Source organism: Gobio gobio (assembly GCF_949357685.1).
Source record: "Gobio gobio genome assembly, chromosome: 11".
Classification (NCBI taxonomy): Eukaryota; Metazoa; Chordata; class Actinopteri; order Cypriniformes; family Gobionidae; genus Gobio; species Gobio gobio.
The window spans coordinates 39,795,006-39,820,304 of NC_137104.1; the positions used below are offsets into that span (position 1 = coordinate 39,795,006).

At 39.6% G+C, this 25,299-nt stretch overlaps 2 protein-coding genes across 4 annotated transcripts in view; one reads left to right on the forward strand and one right to left on the reverse strand.

The window, feature by feature from the left end:
* The window catches only part of LOC307133598 (craniofacial development protein 2-like), a 1,416,430-nt gene that overhangs the window by 1,264,853 nt on the left and 126,278 nt on the right, over positions 1-25,299 (forward strand). The window lies entirely within an intron of this gene.
* Positions 1-25,299, reverse strand: part of kmt2ba (lysine (K)-specific methyltransferase 2Ba) — a 47,474-nt gene that overhangs the window by 1,929 nt on the left and 20,246 nt on the right. The window contains exons 3-36 of one of the 3 annotated variants that reach the window (XM_079828948.1): positions 23,697-25,154; positions 23,250-23,404; positions 21,731-21,841; positions 21,495-21,651; positions 20,295-20,505; positions 20,099-20,151; positions 19,536-19,784; positions 18,416-18,510; positions 14,058-14,444; positions 13,570-13,683; positions 13,265-13,411; positions 12,996-13,088; positions 12,744-12,861; positions 12,364-12,477; positions 12,091-12,278; positions 9,521-9,619; positions 9,172-9,282; positions 8,948-9,024; positions 8,087-8,187; positions 7,920-8,002; positions 7,707-7,841; positions 7,223-7,381; positions 7,013-7,130; positions 6,854-6,932; positions 6,412-6,572; positions 6,135-6,290; positions 3,246-5,688; positions 2,747-2,866; positions 2,551-2,666; positions 2,311-2,439; positions 1,952-2,204; positions 1,752-1,859; positions 877-960; positions 86-215 (exon numbers count right to left, since the gene is read on the reverse strand). In XM_079828948.1, coding sequence (XP_079685074.1) covers positions 86-215; positions 877-960; positions 1,752-1,859; positions 1,952-2,204; positions 2,311-2,439; positions 2,551-2,666; positions 2,747-2,866; positions 3,246-5,688; positions 6,135-6,290; positions 6,412-6,572; positions 6,854-6,932; positions 7,013-7,130; positions 7,223-7,381; positions 7,707-7,841; positions 7,920-8,002; positions 8,087-8,187; positions 8,948-9,024; positions 9,172-9,282; positions 9,521-9,619; positions 12,091-12,278; positions 12,364-12,477; positions 12,744-12,861; positions 12,996-13,088; positions 13,265-13,411; positions 13,570-13,683; positions 14,058-14,444; positions 18,416-18,510; positions 19,536-19,784; positions 20,099-20,151; positions 20,295-20,505; positions 21,495-21,651; positions 21,731-21,841; positions 23,250-23,404; positions 23,697-25,154 — 8,312 coding nt within the window. Of the gene's footprint in view, positions 1-85; positions 216-876; positions 961-1,751; positions 1,860-1,951; positions 2,205-2,310; positions 2,440-2,550; positions 2,667-2,746; positions 2,867-3,245; positions 5,689-6,134; positions 6,291-6,411; positions 6,573-6,853; positions 6,933-7,012; positions 7,131-7,222; positions 7,382-7,706; positions 7,842-7,919; positions 8,003-8,086; positions 8,188-8,947; positions 9,025-9,171; positions 9,283-9,520; positions 9,620-12,090; positions 12,279-12,363; positions 12,478-12,743; positions 12,862-12,995; positions 13,089-13,264; positions 13,412-13,569; positions 13,684-14,057; positions 14,445-18,415; positions 18,511-19,535; positions 19,785-20,098; positions 20,152-20,294; positions 20,506-21,494; positions 21,652-21,730; positions 21,842-23,249; positions 23,408-23,696; positions 25,155-25,299 lie in introns of all 3 variants that reach the window. The other 2 variants (XM_079828949.1, XM_079828947.1) reach the window with 2 other exon arrangements.

Here is a 25,299-nt window from a genome sequence, read left to right on the forward strand (position 1 = left end):
TACGAGATGAGCCTGATGGAAACGTCAAAAGGATAAATTGATGTTTTTCAGAAAAGTGCATCCTACTGGAAGAAATCAGATTTACCTTGCTGTCATAGTATTTCTCCCTTTTGTCTGTGAGAACTGAGCGGATGACATTGCCAGCATACTCGATCACCATCTCCGCAGCCTCGATGTTCCTCTTGCAGAAAAGACCACGACCATGTATAGCAGATCTATCATGGAGACCAGGAAACGTGATTACTTTTCTATCTAGTGTTAAAAACGCAATCTATGACGGAAAATGTTTGTTGACGTCCTTTTTTTCATTACTAAAATGAGACTATATCAACATGCAATATCACTGATGAAAAAAGACACGACTAAAATGTAGTTGAGATTTCTTTGTTTGTTAACAAAATCTGTTTTGTCGGAAATACACTAACATTCTTCTAGAAGCGCATTTGTGAGGTCAGGACTGGCTCGCAGTCTCCGGCCATGAAACCCATTCCATGAAGCTCTCTATGCACTGTTCTAGAGCTAATCTGAAGGCCACACAAAGTTTGGAGGTCTGTAGCTATTGGCTCTGCAGAAAGTTGGCGACTTCTGCGCACTGTGCGCCTCAGCATGCGCTGACCCTGCTCTGTGATTTTACGTGGCCTACCACTTCATGGCTGAGTTGCTGTTGTTCCCAGTTGCTTCCACTTTGTTATAATACCACTAACAGTGAAAACAATATAATACAAACTAAAAAATACATTTGACAACTAAGACTAAAATTTAAATTTAAAAAATACCATTTTCATCTTTAGAGATCAAATCTGTTTTATTGGCATTGGACTGATTATTAGAGATTTTACACAGCTAGTTGTGCTGCATCACTCAGGAAGGAATTACCTGTAAACTCCCACAGCCTCTTTGGAGGTTTTTTCCAAGTGTCTGAACCTCATAGCCACAGGCAACTCCGTACTTGTGGCTCGTCTAAAGGGAAGTTGAAATGAAAGAATGATATATATACACACATATACATACACATAAACATATACATAAACATACATGCATAACAGTTCAAAAGTTTGGGTCGGTATGATTTGTTAATTCTTCTTATGCTTACCAAGGCTGCATTTGATCAAATAATACAGTAAAAGCTGTATTACAATTTAAAATAACTTTTTTATTTGAATATATTTGAAAATGTAATTTCCCTGTGATGGCAAAGCTGAATTTTCAGCATCATTACTCCAGTCTTGAGTGTCACATGATCCTTCAGAAATCATTCTAATATGTTGATTTGTTGAACCAATTTTTTTATTTATTTATTTTTTATGATCAATGACCACTCAAAAGTTTGGGGTTTGTACTATTTTTTATTTTTATATTGTTACTAAAGATTTCCATTTCAAATAAATTCTAATCTTTTGAACTTTTAATTAAGAAAGAATAAAAAAAGTATACTAATTGGTCAGCAAATCAGCATATTAGAATGATTACTGAAGGATCATGTGACACTGAAGACTGGAGTAATGATGCTGAAAATCCAGCTTTGCCATCAATATTACATTTTCAAATATATTCAAATAGAAAAGTTATTTTAAATTGTAATATTTCAGAACATTACGGTTTTACTGTATTTTTGACCAAATAAACGCAGCCTTGTTGAGCATAAGAAACTTCTTTCAAAAACATCTTTCAAAAATCAAACCCAAACTTTAACGGTTGAGTATTATATTCACATGTTACCGTTCACATTCAAATGTTGCGGAGTGTCTAACCTGCTGGATTTGAGCATAACATCATCCTCTTCATCATCGCATGGCCTAGACTCAGGAAGCTGCCGATGTTGTGACGCCAGGAAATTGAACATATCAAAGGTAGATTTTCTGGAGAGTAAAAGAAAGGTAATTTTTAATTTCCAACCTTGAAAATGAACAAATTAAGTAACTCAGTTCAGATAGTCTTTACTGATACTTACCGCACATAGACCTCTGCGCGGGCACAGCCACTGGGGTTGATTGGCAGCACCTCTTCTGGTACTTCATGCTGGTGGAAACGAAAACGGTGTTTCTGGCAGAGGGAAGCACCTTGCAACTGCTCCAGCAGGAAAAGCACAGCATCATGGAGGACACCCAGCACCCTGGCACCGCTTACCCTGCCAATGGGCAACTGCTCCAGCCGACAGCCTATCCGTGCCTCCTGGACACCATCCATTACTGCCTTCCATGCCACTGAAGAAATACAGTGGAGGAAACGTATTATAATGTGCCAAAATATTATACGAGGAAACGCAATTGCTTTTTTCATGGTACCAGTACAAGATTCCTCGAAACTGACCATCCATGCTGTCGGCTTCTACGCTAAAACCATCCTCACTGGTGATTTGGAAACGCAGGTGGGGCTGATACAGACTGGCACATTTATCCTGCTTGCCAGGTAATGGAGAGTCCTCATCTGAACTCCAACCTGAAACAATTACACATGCAGTGAATTTTTCATCAAACTATTAATTGAATTAGTGTGAGCAACTACAACAAATGTGTCAAAAGTAACGGCAAAGTCATATTTTATATTAACCTGCATACGGGGCCCAGTCAGAGGAATCACTATGTTTAGCGATACATTGAGGTTTACCACCGTCTCGTGTCTCATTTCCCTGCGCCGCAGTGGGCTCCAAATTATTTGGAGTAATTCTAAAAAGAAGAAAAAGAAAATATTGTGATTTTCTGGGGTAAAACATGACTAAATGTGATTTTAAATTCACATTACTGACCTCTCTTGTTCGACAACCTTGGATTCATCATTCTTCGGCTGGTCAAAAGATCCAGCATCAGGGTCGTCAAAGTCGAGCACATCCTTTACACTAGGGGCCTTTATTCTAACCCGATTTGATCTAAACATTAGAAAAATAGAAATAAATTAACAAGAACATCCAGTTGGAACGTTAAATGACATTTATATCCGTCTTAATGAATTAGGATTTGGTTTATGATCAGATCCACCAGGCAGCTGGTGTTTTTGTTCATGAAAAGTCACTTTTGTTCATTTATAGGTTTTGGCTGAAGACCTGATGATATTCAGTGTAATGCATTTATGCAGAAATGCATAAAAATCTAACTATAACCTTTTATTGCACAAACAGATAGCGTAACATTTGCTGGAGTGTTTGAACGCTAAAAAACCCAGAGTAAATCCCCTTCCCAGATGCTGGGTCTAAACTTTGACCAACAATTAGATCATCCTGACTGATTTGACTAAATATTTGCCCCTACCTGCTGTGGTCATCCTGGGAACAAGGATCCATTTGATCCAAGAAGTCCGTCCTGCATCTTTTCACACCAATTCGATCAGTTAATGAAGACACTCTCTTGACCTTGACTGGAGGTCTGGAGTGGGACAAGATGTTGGGTTGAGTTCGAAGACGACACCCAGTAGATGATTCCTTCGATTCAGGAGAGATGCTTTTATCAAGTTTGAGCTGAGAAGGGTTCGTGCCGGTGGGACTTGGGATTTCGCGGTGACTTGCCATTGCTTTGTCGATTATCGCCTGGGCCATTTCCTTCGGCCCACCAGAAATCAAGTCAGCCCTTTCTATCGGAGGACTGATACCTTGCAATTGGCTTCCAGGATAAGTCTGAGGAACCCTCCTGATAAGCACCTGGGTTGACGATGTTGCTCCATTGCTGCTATTGTAAGATATGATACGCGTTGGTGTAGGTTTTCTGAGACTAGCCTGAACCTGCGGCACTGGTATCACTGTAACTTTAGGGACAGGTCGCTGGAGAACATTACTACTGTGGATTATCTTCGCAATCTGGCTGATTTGGGTATACGAGGGGGAATTAGCGCTAGGTATTTGGTAGGTATTAGTCTGCGGGTTTTTCACTAGAATCTGTCCAGCACGGTTAACCAGAAGAACCTGAGGTGTAGAGGGTGTACCGGGCAAACACTGGAAAATAGACTGTCCTGTCACTTGTTTTGGGGTGGCAATGCGTATGGCGATCGTACGACCCTTTGTGGCTTCCTTCGGCAAAGCTCCGAAACCATTTATTACAGTCGGGGCAGTAGCAAGCAGAGTTCCTTGCGGTGTTACAGAAATAGTGGGAGAAGACGAGACAACACTGACGGGCATGGAGAGTGGCAGAGAGGTGGCAGCAGGTATGGCCACCTGGAGAGTTTTGGGTTGGGATCCAGGTTGTATGGTCACATAACGTCTTTTTGTGGGCATAGCTGGTGCAACAACATTAATTGTTCTATTACCACTCATTTGCATGGCTGCTGCCGGATTCCCAACAGGCAACAAACCTCCCTTTAAAACAGATTCATCTTTGTTTATTGGCGAGGAATCACTTGCCCTCTTAGGACCAGCAGCGTTTTCTGTCAAGTTCAAAACTCTGCCATCAACAGCGGATATAAAATTCCCACTGGTGTGGTCCAAGAACACTTCTTGCGAACCCTCTGTTGATTCATTTTCCATCAAGACTACTTCTTGAGTCGTCACAAGATCCCCACCTTTGTAAATAATGGGGGTTGTTGCTTCACCTTCTGTGAAGGATGCTTCTTGTTGGTTGGATATATCAGAGCTAGAGTCAACAAGTAATTCTCCGCCGTCTTGTAAAGTACTTATTTCCTGTTCTTCACAAACCTGGTCCATGTTTTGAGTCTCTGGCTGAGCATTCTGATCAACAGAATCTGCTGTATGTGGATTTGAAATCAATGTTTGTGTGCAAACTAGCTGCCTGTCGCCAAGGGTTCTGTCCTTGTTTGGACCAGTGTATTTTAATGGCTCAGTATCCTGACTACAAAAACTACTCCCTACTTCCTGAGTATCATCTGCGTTGGCTTCATCTGTATCGCTCTCTGAGTCATTGTCAGCTCCATCCAGCTGTGAGATTGACCCTGAGTTAGAAAGGACAGCAAGACCTGCCTGTGTAGAGTCTTTGGCAGGCTCACAGACCACAACTGTGCGAGAGAAATTCAGATAATGGTCAGCAACATCATCATCTGTTTCCATCTGCATCTCTGAAGTCACAGGAGATGACAGGTCATTCCTGCCAGTGATGTATTTGCAGGCTCCTTCTTCCACATCTGCCTCACTACCTTGAGGGTCACAATCTAGAGCCACATTTTCATTGAGCAAAGCCTCATCAAATTCAAGCTTTGCATTCAATACTGAGGCCACCGCCACATCTGTGTCTGGATCAAAGTGTGCAGAAAGCAGTTCTTGATCCGACTTGTCAGATGTGATGGGAATTCTGTGGCTTGGCGCACCTGCAGCCTCCTCTGGCTCTGACAAGGCAAAGAAATCCTGAACCACTTCGGAACTTTTATGTATTGTGGTTTTGAAAGGCTGTTGAAGTCGTGAGGGGTGGCGGACAGATGAAGGTACGGTCGAAGAGGGACTTCGGAGAGCTGCTTGTGGCGGAGAGGGTCCTGAGGTGATGCTAGATGGAGACAACGAAGGCGGCCGCCCTCTTCGTCGAGGTGAAGTGGTGCACATGAGGTTCTCAGTTGCACCAAGGGGTGAAACAGGGGGACTGAATGAAAGCGACCTAGGGTGAATCGTGCCCCCTGATCGCAGAGCAATCGGGCCTGAAAGTACCACTGGGGGAGGAGAGGCATTTCGGCTACGTGTGGAAAGTCTCCTCGTTGCACGTCGTGTATCATCAAAGTCACTGATGGTCAAAATGTGATGGGATGTGGAAACAGCATTTCCTGAGATGTTAATCAAACAACAAAAGATTCAGAGAAAAATCACTCGCTGATCATTAGAAGATTTATTAGGATTAATCCATATTAAATTGATACAGTGAAGACCATGCAATGTTGTTTTACATTTGATTACTTTCTGTTGATAAATACTGTTTGTTCCATTTTATTATTATTATGTAATTCACAGGCCTGCTATATTTGTTAAGATCTAAGCTGTTCCTGATAACCTCTAAGGGAGGGAATGTAATATGTTGCTTGCCAATAATTAATTGTCTATTCATGATACTTTCTCATCTCTTAATTTTAATACTTATTTATACTCATGTGATTCACATGGATTTGTTTTGGGTTTGGAATTACATGAGGGTGAGTAAATGATGACTTTTGAACTATCCCTTTATGTGAACTAAACATAATGAAATTTGATGTAATTTGATTAAGAATCTTACCTGGGGAAGGTAATGGTCTGGACATTCCTCCTGCAGGTCTCCTGCTGTGTGAATACCCAGGAGTCTTACCTGCGACCCCTGAGTCTTGTTTAGTCTTGGAGGGGGTGATGGGAGGAAGCTCAGGTGAAAAAGAATCACTCTCTGTGCAATCCTCATCTACGAGACAGGAATACGATTTTGAAAAGTACCACGATTTCACAACACACTGGCCAAAAACAAACTGTACATGAAATGCTTAAAAGTAAAAAAAAAAAAAAAAAACGGTATAAATACACACCATTGGGAACCTTTGGGCTGTGTACAATTGTGTGATTTTCTCCCTGGTCCACCAGGAAAAAAGGAGTTTTGCACCGCGTTGAAGGTCGCACCTCTGTTACTTTACAAGTGTACCGGCATCGTCTGCGAGGGTCAACAGTGCTCCAATACCATCTAGAACATCTGAGACCAAATCAAACTATGAGTATAGATTACTATGGGAAAAGATGGAACAACTTGCTTCTTTTAATTCATTGAGGGTGAATGTGCAATCTGAAGCGGATGCTAGTTTACTGTTAACAATCAAAGTTCTGCTAAACCCTTAATGGTTTTTAGTGATTTTTTGGACAATAATTGTATTACAAAAGGAATTATGTGACACTTTGATAACTGATCATCACCAGTATCAAATGAAAAGAATTAATCAAATGAAAGCCGAGTGCATTTTAAACTTTGTTACTTACTGGTAACCAACGGGATACAATTTTCCAGAATTTGCAGACAGCTCCGTCAAAACACCAAGTTTTTGAATGTGCAAAGACCCTGCATGGGTACATCATGAAAAATGTTGAATTCTCTCTTATTTTTAATTACCAACAGAAAAACAGCACCTGTTTACTCACCAATCATCACATTTACAGACTCTGGCTCCAAGCCTGTTAGAAACTTCCTACGCAGACTGATTCCATCAAAATCTACGTAGACCCTTCTGAGAACTTCAAACCCATTGCCTTGTTCAATCTACAAAAAGAAAAGCTCATTTACATTCTTCTCACTTCAATTATACAATAACTGTAAAACATTTTCAGTTTTGCCTATTTTAACATACAAACCTTGTTGTCTATGAGGTCACGGTGTTTGTAACAGTAGACTTTCTTATCACACTGGAAAACACAATTGCTGGCACGAGCACACATGAAGTGGTAGTTACTCTGACATGAGGTGAGACAGCAGCCCACAGTCGCCCCTGTTTGGCCACAACGTTCACAGCGCTGGAAAAAAAGGTATGTTAACATATAACACTTATTTATTTTAAAAAAAGTATAGAGACTGCACTTTCCAAGAACAATATGTAGCTAATATATTTTATATAATATAAAACTGAGCAAATTAACTACAAAAGTTCATAATTTCCATTACTTTCAAAAACATTATTAATTACCATGTCTTTTCAAGGGTTACATTTTTTTTTACTACTTTTATTTCCAGGTTTTTATGTCTATGGAAACCCTGAACAGGGCTTAAAATATCCATTTATTTAAATTGTATTTATTTCTACATTTTATTAAGTCTCTATTTGACCTTAGAAATACTTACCATGAAGCGGCCCCTGGCGACGGCACTATGAACATGCAGCAAAGCTCCTTTGACGTCCTGCACTTCGGCCGACCACATGCAGCAGTTCACATGAGCCCATTCATTCTGTCCGATATACAGCAGCCTACCAGCATCCTACACATACAATACAACTCAACTGAGCCCAACATAACACTCATCTCTGAACACAGAACTGCTCAAGGTTTCACCTACATTCGGTTTGGCATCTCCAAGTTGCTGGCAGAGGGAGCACTGCCTTTCATCCATGAAAGACGGAGAGTTCACATTCTGCAGATCTGTGGTTCATGGACACAAATTAACAAAACAAGATACAAACAAGAGGAGAGCATGAGCCATAAAGAAAAAAACAACACATTTACCTTGAGATTTTGAGTGAGAGTTTTCTGTGTCCTGCTCTTTGAGCCATTGTGCATAGCTGTGTTCATCGCTGGGGGGAATTACAGCCTCGGGGAGCATACCGCTATGAAACAAAAGGGGCAAAATGGAACTTAACTTAAAAACGTCACAAATAGATAAACCTGAATGCATACAGCACATGGTTCTCAACCAAGCGGCAACCTCCCGCAGTTTCTCTTGAAGCCAATACGGAAGTGCCTCAAACTGCAATTCATCGACTGGCCGCTAGGGACAGGATCCAGAAGGGAGCAGAATCTCATTGAGCCCTATGTTAAAATGGCCAACTTTAGAGCAGAATAAAACATGTTTACAGCCTGGTACAAATTGTGCTTTTGGTCTATACGGCTCATTTTGCCCTTCATGACAACTGTGAGGGGGGTGAATTTTTTTATAACTCATTCGTTTACATTATATAAAGCCTTAAAATTCTGCATAATTAAGGGCGTGGCCATTTCGAATGACAGGTGGATAGCCATTAATCTGCTGTCTGTTAGTCATCGCGTCACTTAAGCTCCGCCCACGTCCCGCCTTTTTGCCCATTTTCTGTTATCCGGGAGTGACGCGCGATGACGCGCTGCCAAGATGGCGCGTCCCTACTTTGCGCTTCAGAACGGCTCATCAGAATCCTATGGGTGACGTCACGGACACTACGTCCATATTTTTTTACAGTCTATGTTCTCAACCAGGGAGCCTCAACAAACTTCCAAATTTTTTTTTTTTTTACTAAACTTACTTTCTATGCTAATCGACAGTCTACAGAGCACAAGTTGGGTTTAACCAAGAATACTTTATTGCTTTAAAAATAAGAAAGATTATGTTCATACCTTGGAAATTCTTGTACATGAGAGTTCCATATTTTGGGGTCCTGACTGTTGAACCAGCTAAATACTTGTTCTACTAGCTGCAAAGACAGAACACACAAAATATGCACCAAAATGAACTACAGTCTGCAAATATCACTCATACAATATGCATTGCTTAAAAAATTCCAATAACAGCTGAACACCAGCAGCTATTGTAGGCCCACAGAAAAAGAAAAACACATTACCTTTATATAATACAACTTGGCTTGGCTTGTGAGCCTTTGCTCCACTGAAAGATATTCTTCTTTTCTCAGCCTCTCCACCATCACCTTCACCACATCCTCATGAAATGCTTTCTGAAAGGACAAAGCAAACAGCATTTAGTTACCATTTTATAAATATTTAACTGATACCAAATCTCTAAACTGTGATCTTTGAATTTAAATAAATATATTATACTTATACATAGAAATATATTACTAGACTGGCTAATTCAATAGTTCTCTGAACGTAAACTATAGATAGTATTTAAGTATTAAGGATATAGAAAGGTTATGTTGTCATAAATTGTTTCACATGTATAGAACATCTCACCAGTGAAGTGTACAGGTCATTCTCCAGCTTCTTCTCTACAAGATGTAAACAACAGCCTGACTGTTTCTTTACAACCTCAAAATCTGGACAGGATTCACACTGTGAAGATGTACACATAAAACACATTTGATTCACCAAGATACTACAGGATGGTGAACAGTAGAGCTGCATGATTAATCGTTAAAAAGATTGTGATCTCGATTCAAACACCCACATGATCTCATTCCTAAATTACAATGATTAGTCGGTGTCTATTAATCCTTCGAATCACATCCTAATCCTAAAATCACATCGGAACATTCACATCTGCATTGGCTAGGGTACCGAACTCGGTACTTTTAAGGGCACCGACCGAATTACGTTGGTACTACCGAGTACCGATTCACATTAAATCAATCGGTACCAAATTTCAGTACCTGAGAACGAAGCTGGTGATATAGACTAGTGTCTGTGAATATTACACTGTAAAAAGACTATTTAAATAGGAATCCTGCGTGTCTCTGTGCGAATGAATGCCGTAGAAGCGCGGTTTAACACACACACACACGCTCACTATCACGTGTTTCTATCTCTGCCGTCTCATATGAGGACATGAACGTCATCTCCAGAGCCACTTTATGAGCATTTTACCGTGTCATTTGAGAAAAACTATTGTCATGTCAAACACACAGAAACTCAAAGGTCTTCACAGCAACCCGTCAAAATAAGTCCGATTTATCTTGACAAATACATCACTGTTGTACAGTAGAATTTAGATACGTCTCAATTAATAATAATAACACAAATGCAATAATAATAATCAAAACTTTATTTTTCAAGTACTAAATTACAATTTTTCTGTATTAATGTTTTATTTTAACCATATAAAGCTCAGTTGTGCAGCACTTTGTTTGACAAAAAAAGTTTAATTAAATTAAAAGATAAATTAAATGAATGTCTTAGGTCTTCATTTGATAACCAGAAAATACACAACACATCATTTGTGGGAAATCTATTCAAAGAAATGAAATTTTAAAAAAATATAATATGGTTGTTTTTATTAATTAAATTGAAGTACCTAGTAGCCTACTATTTACTAATAAATATTACAGTATACACACAGACAATGGCAGACAGAGACCAGGGCAACTCTGGCATAATGTCAATAGCACTTCTATAAATTACTTACAGGTTATTTATAGTTATTGATGTAAACATCCCTAAAGTACCGAAAAAAGGTACCGTTGGGTACCGGTACCAAATTAAATGTGAACGGTACCCAACCCTAGCATTGGCGCTGCCACTCAGCCAGAGAGAGCAGTTGTCATGTATAGGTATGAAACAGCTTTTCAACCACACAGTTTCATTATATCTGTGTTACAAATATTTATATTATCATAGAAGAACTTGGATAAAAGCGTATAGTTCGGATCATAGGCGTCAGAACCATTGTATGTGGGTGGGATAAGAAGACCCACCCACTTTATAAGACCAATGATACTTTACCCACTAACTTTTACCGTCTCTAATTCAGTGCACTTCGTTTCACTTTCCCCTAACCGATAAACACTTTATTATTAAACACGTTAGACGCTAGGGAGTAGAGCGAGTTCGGCAAAAGGCAGATTCGAACCTCGGGTCGATTTGAGTCAAAACTTTCTGCCATGTGTCTTACCCTACCCACTATTGAACTATTGCCACTATTGAATTGTAAATAATTCAGTGTCTTCTGTAATTTTGCCCGGCCCAACCAGACATTTAGTAAACAAGGCAGACTATTTGCACTTAAAGTCACCATGAAATCAAAAATGTACCATTCTTTTTTTTATGTAATATTGTAATGTTTATTATAAATTATTTGAATGATTATTATTTTTCATTTCCTCATAATCTTTAATCAAAAACGTTAACTTTCCCTCGCCCCTTTGAAACAACTTTGCTTCTCTTCCTGTGCTATGGCGCAAGGACAGGGCTATCACGGTCGTGAAGCCGTTTCACTCAGATATACATCACGATAGAGGGCAATCGCAACTTCCGTTTCATGCCAACTTTAATGTAAATGGAATCTACTCCAGTAAAAAAAAATTCTGGGGGAGGACCCACCCACATTTTTTTTTGCTTCCGACTCCCACAGTTCGGATATAAACACTGATGTCTACGGAAGGGATCAAAATAGAGTGAATCAACTTTTGAAAGTAATGGTGCTTCAAACAACGATTGTATTGATCACATCGTTACTGCTAGGTAGCGACAAGTGAAAGTGAAATTATTTGGCATTGAATCAATTCATTCAAGAGATCCATTCAAAAAAATGCTGATTCGAAGTACGAATAAGTGAGTGATTGAATCATTCAGTCAAACCATTTTTTTAAATAATTTAGATTCATTAAACATTTTAATAGACTGCCGCAGTTAACAATTGTCAGAACCTCTAGTAAATTTCATGTTATTTTGTTTAGTAGTCTGTTCAGAACCGTGCAGAAAACCAAAAAATCTTGTTTCTTATCCAGAATCATGCAGCTCTAGTGAACAGATAAATCATTGAAATACAATTTTAAAGGGGACATATTCTCAGTACACAGAAACCTCACCTGTGGACACATGAGGAGGTGACAGATGGACGGAGAGCTCCTCAATCCATCCATGATATTCTCTAGACCATTCCTCAAAACCACCTGCACGACGTCCTGCCAGCCGCTGCGGAATATCTTACTACAGGGAGCACAGGAAAACACCAGGCTCTTCCCCCGTAGACGACACAGGATCTCATACAGATCATCTGTAGATGAAAAAGACAGGAAGGAAATACAGGACAGAGTACTGTGTGTGGGATCAGCAAGGCATTGAAAATGGACACATCCTACCTGTGAGCCCCTCACATTTGGGATGGACCCAGTGTGCACATCGGGCACACTGCATCATGCTGCTGTCAAACTCATGTTCCTCGAAACATTTCAGACACACAGTGCAGAAATTCCCTGAGAAAACACACAACAACAAATTACAACAATGCAAAATTCTTAGACAATAACCAAGCAAAACCATGTGTTAAACAATAATTACATTTTAATAAAAACATAATTTGCAATAATATTATTATAATTAATTTAACTGAATTAATTTAATTAAATGAAAATAAGAAATACAATATTTAATAAATATGATTAATAAAATTCTATTAAAAAGGTGCAGAAACTTCAATATCTCTTGCTGAGCGTCTGACAAGATGTTTGCACTGTCAAACCTTTGCTATGGAGTTTGTTACAGTCAGGGCAGAGGTCCAGCTCATTGTTCCAGGACAAGTCCGAGGACTTCCCAGGAGTCACACCGCAGCTCTTACACCTGATACACAGCATACAAATCTGCAAAGAAACAAAGCAAACTTTATTGATGGACTTGTCACTTTATGAATGATGATTAAAACACAATGTCTGACAAACTAGGTCAAAATTAAAAGGATTTTAGGACATTACCCTGTGGTAGGGAGATAACTCACCCACGAGGTGTTCATTTTTACGGATTTGGGGTATGTCGGTCCTAAACAGGATGGATGGTAGCAGTACATGCATCTCTTGCACTGCAAAACTGGCTAAATGAGGCAGAAAAGAACATCACGGTTGTCAAATATATACTTGCATGGCTCCTTCAATGTACATTTACAAATGTTCTCTGCAATGTGAAAACTGTAGGTCTGATTAATTTGAAAAGAAATAACACACCTTAATAACTATTCTATATTAGTACTAAATTGAAAGCGTAATGCACCTTTCCTTGCTTGCTCTTGCGGCCACAAACATGGCAGAACTTGCAGCGTCTGCAGCACCAGTTCTCCTTGTTCTCCTCCTTTGGGCGGTCGTCTGGTAACAGGCAGAAACGGTGAAAAGGCTCACAGCACATCTGACAGTAGATCATCTGGGAAAAAGATCAAACACAAAATTAAATGACTAACTTTTATTCTTCTGCAAATAATGAAATTTGATCCCTGACGTGCTGTAGTACGGAGTTATGATAGAAGGAATATGAATGATGATTCTGTGGTATTTAGTGATGTATTGAGAGCTGGATCTTACATCATGTTGACCTTTGCTGGCACAGAGCAGACACACAGACTGGGGCATGATGGGAACTGAAGTGAGAATACTCAAACCTCCCATCAACCACACATTCTGGATGTGACAGTCTTCCTGCATAAATTAACATTAAAATGTTGGTAACATAAATTAAAGAGATAGCAAAATAAAAAAGTTTGAGAGTCACTTTTGAGAATTATAAACAGGCTTAAAAACAGACCTATTAACAGCTTTACATTTTTTCTTCTTAAGAAAATATTAAATAAATGAAGTGGGGAAAAAAGGGTTTGTGTCACAAAAACTGGCAATAACATTTCTGGCTACTATACATACTAAACTATACATTTAACGTTATTTTCTTCATTTTTATTTTAATTTTTGTGCTTTGAATGAACAACTAAATTCATAATCTATATACAGTACATCCAAAACACCTCAAACAACGGAGCTTTTGGTTTCATAGAAAACTCAGAAATCTTAGCTCTGACCTTGAAGTCCACACGAATCTTGTTCATCGTCCCCTGTGACAACTTGCCCCTCTGGGTGCAGCCATTGGCCAGCGGAGTCAGGACACTAGAAGGCGTGTGCTCCGCCGAACTCTGAGAATGAGTAAGAGAGGAGCAATGAATAAAAGCTCGCTCCTCTTCTACCACCTCGCACATCACTTTCTGTGACTTTGTTGTGTCGCATTTGGTCAGCGGGATTGCTAAGCCCAACAAGGCCGCTTGCACAACACTGGCCGGTAGCCTTTCCAGCCGCAACAGCAGCTTGCGCTCGGGCTTGAGGGAGGGACTTCCTGTGGGGGTGAAGGGATGGTGGGGTGGTGCTGAAGGGTCCGATGATGATGATGATGATGATGAAGGTTCAAGTGGCTCCTGTGTGAATGTCAAAAACACCAAGAGAATTTGGGGGAATACGAGGGGAGCAGCGTTATAGTGGATACAAGTAGGAAAAAGAATCGATAAAACTGGGTGGGAGGAGGACCGTCACCAAACAGATCATGAGATGAAATTATGAGCATGAGAGGAAACCGAGGAAAATACACATTTTCAACACCATCAGATGTAGAACAGGTAGTATGTAGTGTTTAGAATAAAGGCAAGAGTACTACTAGACCAACAGTGTCCTAACCAGGCAGAACATAATAAGCGGTTATCTTTTATTTGAGTTTTTGTTCTAACCTGTGGCAACCACAAAAAGCAATATGCAACAAAACATTTGTCACACGCTTGGGTTCCAATTCATCTTGCAGAGAAGGCAACGACATAAAAAAGTACTTTATGGTAGAAACTTCTCATGTAACACCTGGTTAGGACACGCTGTTATACAGTGCGTGCAGAATTATTAGGCACGTTGATTTTCTGATCAAATTGTTTTTCCAGGCACATTTTACCAATTCCAAATCACATTAATCTTAATAACTACTATTAATTTTGTATTTAATCATTTATAAGTGATATATAATTGTTCATGAAGGCTGGAAATTAAAAACACCTTATGTTGTGCAGAATTATTAGGCCCCCACTAAAAATGACCCCCACTTAATAGGAATGAAAAACTGAAGTGTTGTAAAATACATGAAGACTGTTTGTTAAAAAAAATAGGATTTATAAACAAAAGACGCGTTTCCACCGCAGGAACTTTCCCCAGGAACTAGGGAGGGGGGACTTGGGCGCTGAACATGCTGATTGATTGAGCTCACGCAGGGATTTTAAAAGGAACCAGCATTTTAAAAAGTCTTTTGCGAGGATCGTTCTGCGTTCAGTAAATATCAGTCTTGCTCTTTCTGTCTGATGGCACGCGTTCGTCTCAGCCATCTCACGGTTAATTTCCATAATAGCTGATAATAACATACGTTGTCTTATTTTAAATCTAGCTTTGCGAGCTTTCAGAATACACTATAGTATCAGTGCTCGTCTCTTTTCTGCTGTTTTGTTAATGACCTCGTTAGTAAACCAATACATAACCAGCAAAAGCAGCGCTGCTTGAATCTCCTCCACTTGTTATTGTTGCAGACAGTGTCGCGCAAAAATTATTACTGTCCGTCGCTGACTGGGAGGAGCAGTCGCGTGCAGTCCTACATCACCGGACTAATTTGCCTAATCTTCTCGGTACTTTAGACCGCAGTGGAAACGCAGACAGCAGCAGGTCTGGGGGGAAAAAAGTTCCTGTAAAAAAAGTTCCTGGTACAAATTGTTCCGGGTAATTTCGGTGGAAACGGGGCTAAATAGTTTGAGAGTGACTCTTGAAGGACCAGAACCACATCCTCTTTTACCACTGTTTGAAGAATTCATCTTCCAGAATCTGGCAGTAAGTTTTGGGAGTTCATTTTTAGTCAATCTCCTAACCAGAAGTCCGTTTTGCAGAGATGGAATAAAAATGAATTCTAAAAATCAGATTCTGGAAGATAAATTCTTCAAACAGTGGTACAAGAGGAAGTGGTGTTGGTCCTTCAAGAGTCACTCTCAACCTATCGGTCTATAAAGCCTATAAAAAAAAAAAAAACAGTCTTTGTGTATTTTACAACACTTCAACTTGTGATTCTTAGTAAGTGAGGGTCATTTTTTAGGATTATTTACCTAACATAAGTCACTGAGATCCTGACTTCTGGAGACTCCAGGTAGGTTGCAGTTTTGGAAAATAGTGGCGCTGGAAACTAAAGGGTTCCTGATGGTTTCACACTTATTTCTTTTGCAGTTAAGGCGAGACACTACAGGTGAATAGGGATTTTTCACTGTGGAATTTTCAAGATATCACTGTGAAACTTCTCCAGTTTATTACTGGCTTAAACATAAGAAAAAAATGTATTACATGTTTTGTGTAAATTAATATTTTAATATGTAAATGAGGCCTTATATACTTAAATATAAGCTCATTTGCATACTTTTCCAAAAACAAAATCTGGAAATTGGAAAGGACCATATTTAAAATTCTTGGTTCTATTTGTTGACATATTAGAGGAGAGGGCTTTTACAGAGGGGATTCTGGATATCTTATTTTGTGCTTTAGTAAATTAGAGAATACTGACAATAGCCTTTACAAATCAATTTTCGCCATGTTTTTTAAAGTTAAAGGACCTATAACTCAGGATAGGAATGATATATCAACCAATCCCTCTGTAAAAGCCTTCAGAATGTAGTTCAGTATAAGACTGCAAAAGTTGGTGCTTGTAGGTGCTACTGAAGTGGATATATCTGACTCTGAGTGTGAGAAAAAACTCATTTTGAGAAAGCGGCCTTTAAAGTTTTATACTGTATAACTGGATGCATTTCTATAAAACCCCCAACCTACAAACAAAATATATATTCAGTTCATTAATATCAGTAGTGTATAATATTTAAAACACATGGAAATTGATAAATTAATAAATTATTACTAGCAATAGCTATTAGAGAACTACCTTATCAAACGCATAACAACAGTCACAAAAACTGCAGATGAACTGTCCCTGTTTGTTGTATGTCCATCTATAACTATTTGAATCTAATTCTGACGGGGTTTCGTTGTCTAATCTGTTGTTGTTTACTTTCTTTTTACTATCTCTTGCTGCTTGGTCTTTTCTTTGAACGTTTATGAGCTGATTTCGGCGTTGTCTCCACTTTCTCTCAGGCGGAGAATACACAAGCAAGCGGCAGCTCTTATCACGTAGTGAGAAATTCACATTGTCCAATCAGATGTGGTTTTCAGCTGCAAACTTTCGCGGTTGGTTACAAGGAAATAAGGAAATGTCCATATTTGGATTAGACAGCGCTGTGTGTGAGACTGAGAGCTTTATAATGATACCAAGCATGACATGTTTCTGTGAATGGAGACGGCATGGGAGCTCGCGCTAGAATAACTTTTGATGATTTCGGATAGAAATCTAAAGGCGCACATTGACAAAATATAATTAAATAAACACCCTAATGTGTAATGTTGACATTTTTTTATTTAGAGAAAACTGGCCCAAAATCTAAAAATTGACCACTACATGAAAAAAAAAACGATGTTTTCACCTGCCGTGTCTCGCCTTAACATGCATCTTTTATTCACGCCTGTTTTTGTCTGACCCTGCTGACCCAATGAGCATTTCACTGTCCAATGGCCATGCCTTAACTGCAATTTCTAGTATTGCATCCTTCTCATGGGCATTAATAATTTTTGACTTTTCAGTCTGAGTTAAATCTCTTTTTTGGCTTTTTTTAAGGTGTTTTCATTTCCAGCCTTCATGAACAATTATATATCACTTATAAATGATTAAATACAAAATGAATAGTAGTTATTAAGATTAATGTGGTTTGGAATTGGTAAAATGTGCCTGGAAAAAAAATGTGATCAGAAAACCAATGTGCCTAATAATTCTGCCCGCACTGTACTGTAGCTGTGGAGAGACGGGAAGAGCTGCATCCAAGAAAAGGGCAAGTGCTGTTTTATTTTAAAGAGAGAAAGACATAAAATAATTCCCAAATTAGACAGAGTTAAAGAGGATGACATTTTATTTCAGAGGTGATTCAGGAATTGGATTGAGCTGGAAGCGATAAGGCTACACAACTAATCAAAACAAAATCGCAATTTGGCCAAGTACGATTCTGAAAATGGCAAATGTTGTGATTTAATTAAATAAAATACATGCATGGTTCAGTCAATTTAAAAAAAAAAAAAAAAAAACAAGGGATTTCCAAAATATATCTTCCAGGGCTGGTTTCTCAAAAGCATCGTGAGCCAAGTTTATTGTAGAGACCACTGGTGGCAATGGTTTTACGATCTACATAAGTTTACAATGGTTATGGGAAACTAGGCCCAGGTCGATTAATCATCAGATATTTGTCCATTTTGTGATCATCAAAATGACGATGAGTTACCACACCTTATCAATTCTGCGTTGGGCCCAAAATGCTCTGTACAGCCCTTGCCTTTTCTGCTTTGTTGCTTCTTCTGGAGCAGTTGCAGATGCAGCCATGTCTGTAAAAAAAGTTCAAAGTATTGGTTTAGTCTCAGAAGCACTGGTTTCACAGCATCATGTCAAAAGTATGGCTGTCAATAACGATTATTATGGTAATCAAGTAATCTGACGATTATTCAAGTAACCAGATATTTTTGGGGTGGTACCAAGCAGCAACCTCCCCCAGTTTCTCTTGAAGCCAATACGGAAGTGACGGGCTAGAGACGGGCTCCAAAAGGGAAGAGAATCTCATTAAGCCCCATGTTAAACTTTACAGCAGAAAAAAAACATGTTTACAGCCTGGTACAAATTGTGGTTTTGGTCTATATATCAAAATTTGCCCTTCATGACAACTGTGAGGGGGGTGAATGTTTTTATATCTCATTCGTTTACATTATATAAAGCCTTAAAGTTCTCACTTTGAGAACAGGTGGATAGCCGTTTGTCTGCTGTCTGTAAGTCACCTCAGCTCCAGCCACGTCCCGCCTCTTTGCCCATTTTCAGTTATCCAGGAGTGACGCGCGGTGACACGCTGCCAAGATGGCAACGGCCAGCTCAACCCTACTTTACGCTTAAAAACTGCTCTTCAGAAACCTATGGGTGACGTCACGGACACTACGTCCATATTTTTTTTACTGTTTATGGGTGGTACTGACAGCAAAACTGCATATTCAGAGATGTTGAGTTTGAGACTCGCTCCACGCATGTAAATGATAACAGTTCATGTGGAGCAGAACGGAGCTGCTCTGAGAAGCATGCAAGCAGCCTACACGCATGTAAATGAAGCACATATTAAACCGCGGGACATAAATGCCATTGTGAATTCACAATAGCACTACGCTGTGGTTGTAACTGGTTTTAATACATTGTGCAGCCTTAGAAAGCTGTCTAATAACGCACCACTTCCGGTATTTTGCCGGTTACTCAACACGGGTAGATTGCAATCAAGGATTTTTTTTAATCGAGGAATCGTGGCAGCCCTAGTCAAAAGATCTCAACTCTTAAGACAAAAACAAACATGTAAGGGTTGACATGAAATTCATACCACTGGATTGAGTCTTTTGGGTCACGCTGGCCTTTGTCTTCTCCGAGCTGACACTCTTTGTATCTGTGTCAGAGTCGTCATACCCCAGCAGTTTTCTGTAGGACTGGGGAGTGACCTGTCGTCTGGGCTGCCTCCTGGTGGGGCTGAACTGAGCTTGTCCTCCTCCATCATCTCCCCCTTCCTCCTCGTTTTCATCTTCGCTGCTGTTCACGGCAGTGGCCGCTGATGGTCGCCGCCGCTTCATCTGGACTGCGCCAAAGAGAGGTGGTCAAATAAAACGATCATATCTGTACACATAACCAACAGGCCAAGGCTGAGTTTCCCAAAGAAAACATTGTGAGCTAGGTTGATCTACCAAGTTCACCTAGCTCACAATGCTTTTGGGAAACACAGCCCAGCGCTTTAATGCCAACTTCATCTGCTAAAGTTGTACTAGTATTTTTAACTGTAATATTTAAATCAAGCACATTTTATTTCGTTTTATATTTGTTTTGGCAAGTAGCAAATAACTAAGTACTGAATCATTAAAAAGGATTTTAATTTTATAGAGGCAAGTAGAGTACCTTTGTTAAATCGTCTCGTTTTGTTCTGCTCAATCAGCGAACACTTCTTTAAGCTGTTGAAAAATTGCAAAAACAAGTCCACAAATAGGATCAAATACTAAAAGGGAAAAACAAGAAATGTCTATGATACCTTTAAACCCCGGGAAAGGTTTGCTACCATGCAACACCTTGTAATTAACACTATTTGGGCACTTACACACAGCTCTGACGTTTCTTGTTGGGTCCTCCAAATTTGGGCTTGTCCAGACAGAACACGCACCTCCCGCAGTCCTCCAGCCGATTGCAGCCCTTGCAGCGCAAGCAGCGCTTTAGCCGATAGCCAAAAGCAGTACTTTCATACCTGCGTCTAAATGTCGGCTTTGGCTCAACAGATTCTTCACTCTCTGGTTCTGAGTGAGATGCAACATCTTGAAGAGCCAGAAGGGGCCGGTAAAAGAGGGAGACAGAGGCAAAAGAAAGCATCTAACATAAGAATAAGGGCATTTGGGGAATGTCAAGGTTTGGTTTGCTAAGAAATGAAGTGAACACCACCTAGATATAATTGTGAACTGCTGCCGCTAGTAGGCATTACAGATTTACAGAACTATTTCAGACATTGCAATGATGGAGCACTTTAAATTGCAATCACATACTGCCATTCAAAGAAGGGTATTACAAACAAATATGGTTTTTTTTGTGCAGTAGCACATTATGTGAGTTTTCCAAATGACCTCAGGCCATTTCATGTGGTGTTTTGAATACAGTCCACGACTCAGTTTGCATATGTTGTGCATTATGAATGCAACACACTCTATGATTTTATTTTCACAATCACTTAATTACAAAACTTCTAGCCATTACATGTTCCCATATCCAGAAAGGATGAGAATATTCAGCTAAACAAAATATCATGTTAAAGTGAAGAGTTTAATACAAAATTACATTATTATTACTTCACGCAATTATACTAAACTAAACTAATAAAAAATTATAATAATAAGAGTTATAATTTTCCTGGAAGGCTGGGTTTCAAAAAAAAAAAAAAGTAGTCCATGTAAGTACTTTAAATAAATAGATACTTTTAGGAATTGTACATTAAATCTAAAATAAATATTTTTATATTTTAGAATATTATAGAATATCTATATTTACAATATTTGCATTTCATTATTATAATTTATCATATGTAAAATCATTCTACATTATATGCAATTTGTTTACAAAGCCTTAAAGAAAATCATACATTTTATGCATTCAAGCTCACAAATTACGAGGTGAACTTGGTTTACAATTGCACTGCAGCTAACATGAACAAAACACACAATATACAGGCCAAAAGAGCCCAGTTATCTCAATGATATTAGCAAATGTCACTTATAACGGATGTGGACAGAATGAGCAAAGGAGAGGTGTGTACCCTCTTCGGCAGGCGAAGCAGTGATCCCCTCTCTCTCATGCAGAGGAAGGGCGCTGAGCCTGGGTATGTCGTCGGGAACCATGGCACGTGGCTGTCCCAGTGCCACCGCTGCTGCTCGACATACATGCTTTATCCGTGGACCACCGATCAATTGCTCCTACGGAGTTAAGAGCACAGTTAAAACTCACGATCCAATGAGAAATCTGCAAGGCAAAAAAAAATGTATTGAAGCATACCTGAGGAGCCCCCTCTTGGTTAGCTGGGACTACTACTCTCTTGCCCCTCTTTCTGCCTCTCTGCATGACGGTGGCCGATCCATCTCTTACTCTCACAGAGCCAGAAAGAAGCTGCAGAGCATGAGCATAAACATCACTGTTAGGGCTGTGACGGCGGCAGTTTTTGGTGGTAATGGACCAGCTACCGGCGGGGGCGCGGTGGTTGGGGGGGTACACGTGTGTGTGTGTGTGTGTGTGTGTGTGTGTGTGTGTGTGTGTGTGTGTGTGTGTGTGTTAGGGTTGGGCGATGTCCCCTAAATTGGCAGTTGACGATGTTTACAGTAAAACATCGTGATGGTCGATGATATCGTCGTTTGGGGGGGTATACTATATTTCTTTACATAAATACTTTTTTTTTTACTTTTAAAAAAATAACTTCGTTATTTTACTAACCCAGTGTTTTGTATGTGAATGCGGTTTCACATGAATATTACCACAGGACTGAAGCACAAAGCTTTGTTTAGCCTAGAAAGGAAATAATGGTCAGATAGCACTTTTTCATTCTGTTTTGCGATCTGGACCTGGTCACTCGATTTTCCGTGAATTTTAACAATAGGCCTAGTAGTCCATTTTATATATATATATATATCTGGCATAGACTACAGTATTTAAAATAGCATATATGCATTAGTTACATTCTCAATTTAATTTACAGAGCAATCCCTGCTAAGTTTTTAGTTTAACTAATACTATAGAAGAGGATTAGTGTGTGTCGCACTCACAACAGTCTCGCAACGGGGCGTGGCATCACGATGGTGGCGCTCCATCGTGATGTCGGTCAGCCATCACAATGGACGATGATATCGTCCATCGGCACAACCCTAGTGTGTGTGTGTGTGTGTGTGTGTGTGCGTATATGTATACGTGTGTGTGTGTGTGTGTCTGTGTCTGTAAGTGTGTGTGTGTATATATATATATAAAACAATTACTAATCTTAATGCCTCTGATTGGCCATTAGAAATCAAACTCAAAGTAATTTGTGATTGGTTATAGTGCGCAACACTGTAAAACGTGTAAAAAGTATGATGCAACATGAGCAGATCTAAATTTAATGCAGAAGGCTAAAGAGGTTATTATAATCAGTTTTTTGAGGGGGTGGGGCTAGTAACTTAACTAGTAATGTAACAAATTACTTTTGAAATAAAGTAATCAGAAAAGTAACATGATTACTTTTAAAAGGAGTAATCAGTAATTTAATTGCATTTCCAGAGTAACTTGCACAAAACTGTTAATAGCAATAGAAATCTTTTGTAACATTATAAAATGTCTTTACTGTCACTTTTGATCAATGAAAAAAAAAAAAAAAAAACTTTAGAACGGTTGTGTACACAAATAACATCCAAATGATTCTTTGAAAATAAATCACATTGCATTCACCCAGCTAGCTTATGAATACTGTCACAACTTGTCAGATACAGTGCCATATAAAAATGCAACAAAGCACAGTTTGCACAGTCATAAAATTGTTAAACATTCTGACCTGAGCTGATTTGAGTTGTTTCTGCTGGTCGATTTTAATCAGTTGGACTCTAGCTCTCTTCAGCAGGTGGAACATCCTCTTATTGGCACCCGAAAGACTCATTCTGTTGGTGTGTTGTGCACTCGTTTCAGTGGTTCCGTCAAGGTTAGTAGTCTCTACTGAAGGAATAAACGAATTTGCCTCAAGGTTAGCACAGACCAACACACTTGGAAAAATGGAAAAAACTATCATTTTCGGGGGTTTTTATGTATTATGTATACAAATTTTATTAGCATTATAAAGTGGGTGTCATCTTCAATCTTATTTTATATTAATTGTGGTATTACTTGTTTCGATGTAAAGTATGTGGTGCTTGTTATAATGTAGTTTTATTGTACAGCACTTTGGTATACAAATAAGGTTTATTATTGTTATTATTTGTGGCATAATACTCAGAAAAAACCCTACCGTTCTCCTTAGCAGGTCCTTCCGCCAAAGATGTCAACGGTGTTTGATCCGAATGCTCCCCAACACGTATCGCTACTTTCGGGACAACCCCTGGAGAATACATGTCCTGCAATTTGAGATCAGACTTCCTTTCCTGCATATCATGGGTTTCTTCCTCAGCACCTTCCTCTGCTATCCTGGAGCTAGTACTGGCCATCCGCTGCATCCTTCGCTTTGCCAGACATGCTGTGAGCTTCTTCAACTTCCAGTATATCTTATAGTTGTCCGCGGATTGGCCGAGTCCCCGACCCCTCCCACGAGAACCACCTGAAGGCCTTGAGGAACTCAGTACAGACTTGACTCCTTGAGATTGCACCTTTTGCAGATTTTCACTTTTTTCATCGTTGTTTAGCATGAGCGATTCTTGTGAGGTCTTCAGCCTGCTTCCGGAATCAAGGGTTTGGAGATCTATATTCGGTTTGCCGAGATCCATTGGGCTTTCAGAAAGAGCTGGTTTCTTTGGTGAACCTCGTTCTGGGAGAGCAGACATGCGCTCATCATCCATGAACCTCTTTGGGATCTTGATGACGCGGGAAGAACGAGCGCTAACAATTGGTCGGGCGGAGTGTTTAGGTTGTTCAGCTTGGACTCCAGGTTTGGACCTCACCATCTCTTCAAGTGGCTGTTCCTGTCCCTCCACCTGTTGCAGCACAAGTCGCTGTCTCTTTCTAGGCATGCTAGAGGTCTGCCCTTGACTGTCAGGTACTTTGCTGGGCACTTGCTTTTGCAGTAAACCTCGACGGCCAAATATAGACTTTCGTCGCCTTCCAAAAGGCTTCTTTTTGGAAGAACTTAATGAACTAGCACTTACAGATGCTTCTGCACCTCCGCCAAGAGATTCAAGAGGCTCCTCATCTGCTTCTGTCCTTCTGCCCCTTCTCTGTTTGCCCATTGGTTTTGAGGATACAGCACCTGCCTGATCACAAGAAGCAATTTGTTTTGTCCTGTTCCTGTGCGTCTTAGCATATTCTGCTGAAGCTCTTTGGCCTTGGGTGTCTCTTACTCTGGATGCTCGCTCTTTACCTTTAACCAGTGTTAAAGTCCACACTAATTTTTCCTGCCTCTTTCGGCTGTGTGCTGCACTGGAACCACGTCTCTGTGACCTTCCAGTGATTTCCTCTTCTTCACACGCCCCATCCACCCCATTTTCTTCATTTTCAGTCTGCAAGGAGACCAATGGTCCCGCTCTCTGGTTCCTGAGTACCCTGCCATTTCTCTTACTTGAGCTGCCCTGTTTCAAATGTCCATCTTCATCCACAGATGGCCTTTTTGCTTGTGTCGTTTCTTTTTTGGTCATCTTTTTGGCTGCCATTTTAATAACCAATTTGGGCCTCGCAGATTTTTGGTCAGTTCTGGAAAACCTTCTGCCTTTCAATTCAGGTTTTTCCAATATGGTGGAAAATCCAGATGATTTTATATCTGATGCAAAAGAAAAGGTATTAAAACATTTTATTATTTATAAAAAAATAGATAATAAACCTAAAAATACAGGAAAAAGTGTGTCATCCATGTAATTAATCATGGCTGTCCTTTCAGATAATATTGATCTTTAAATATTTCAATA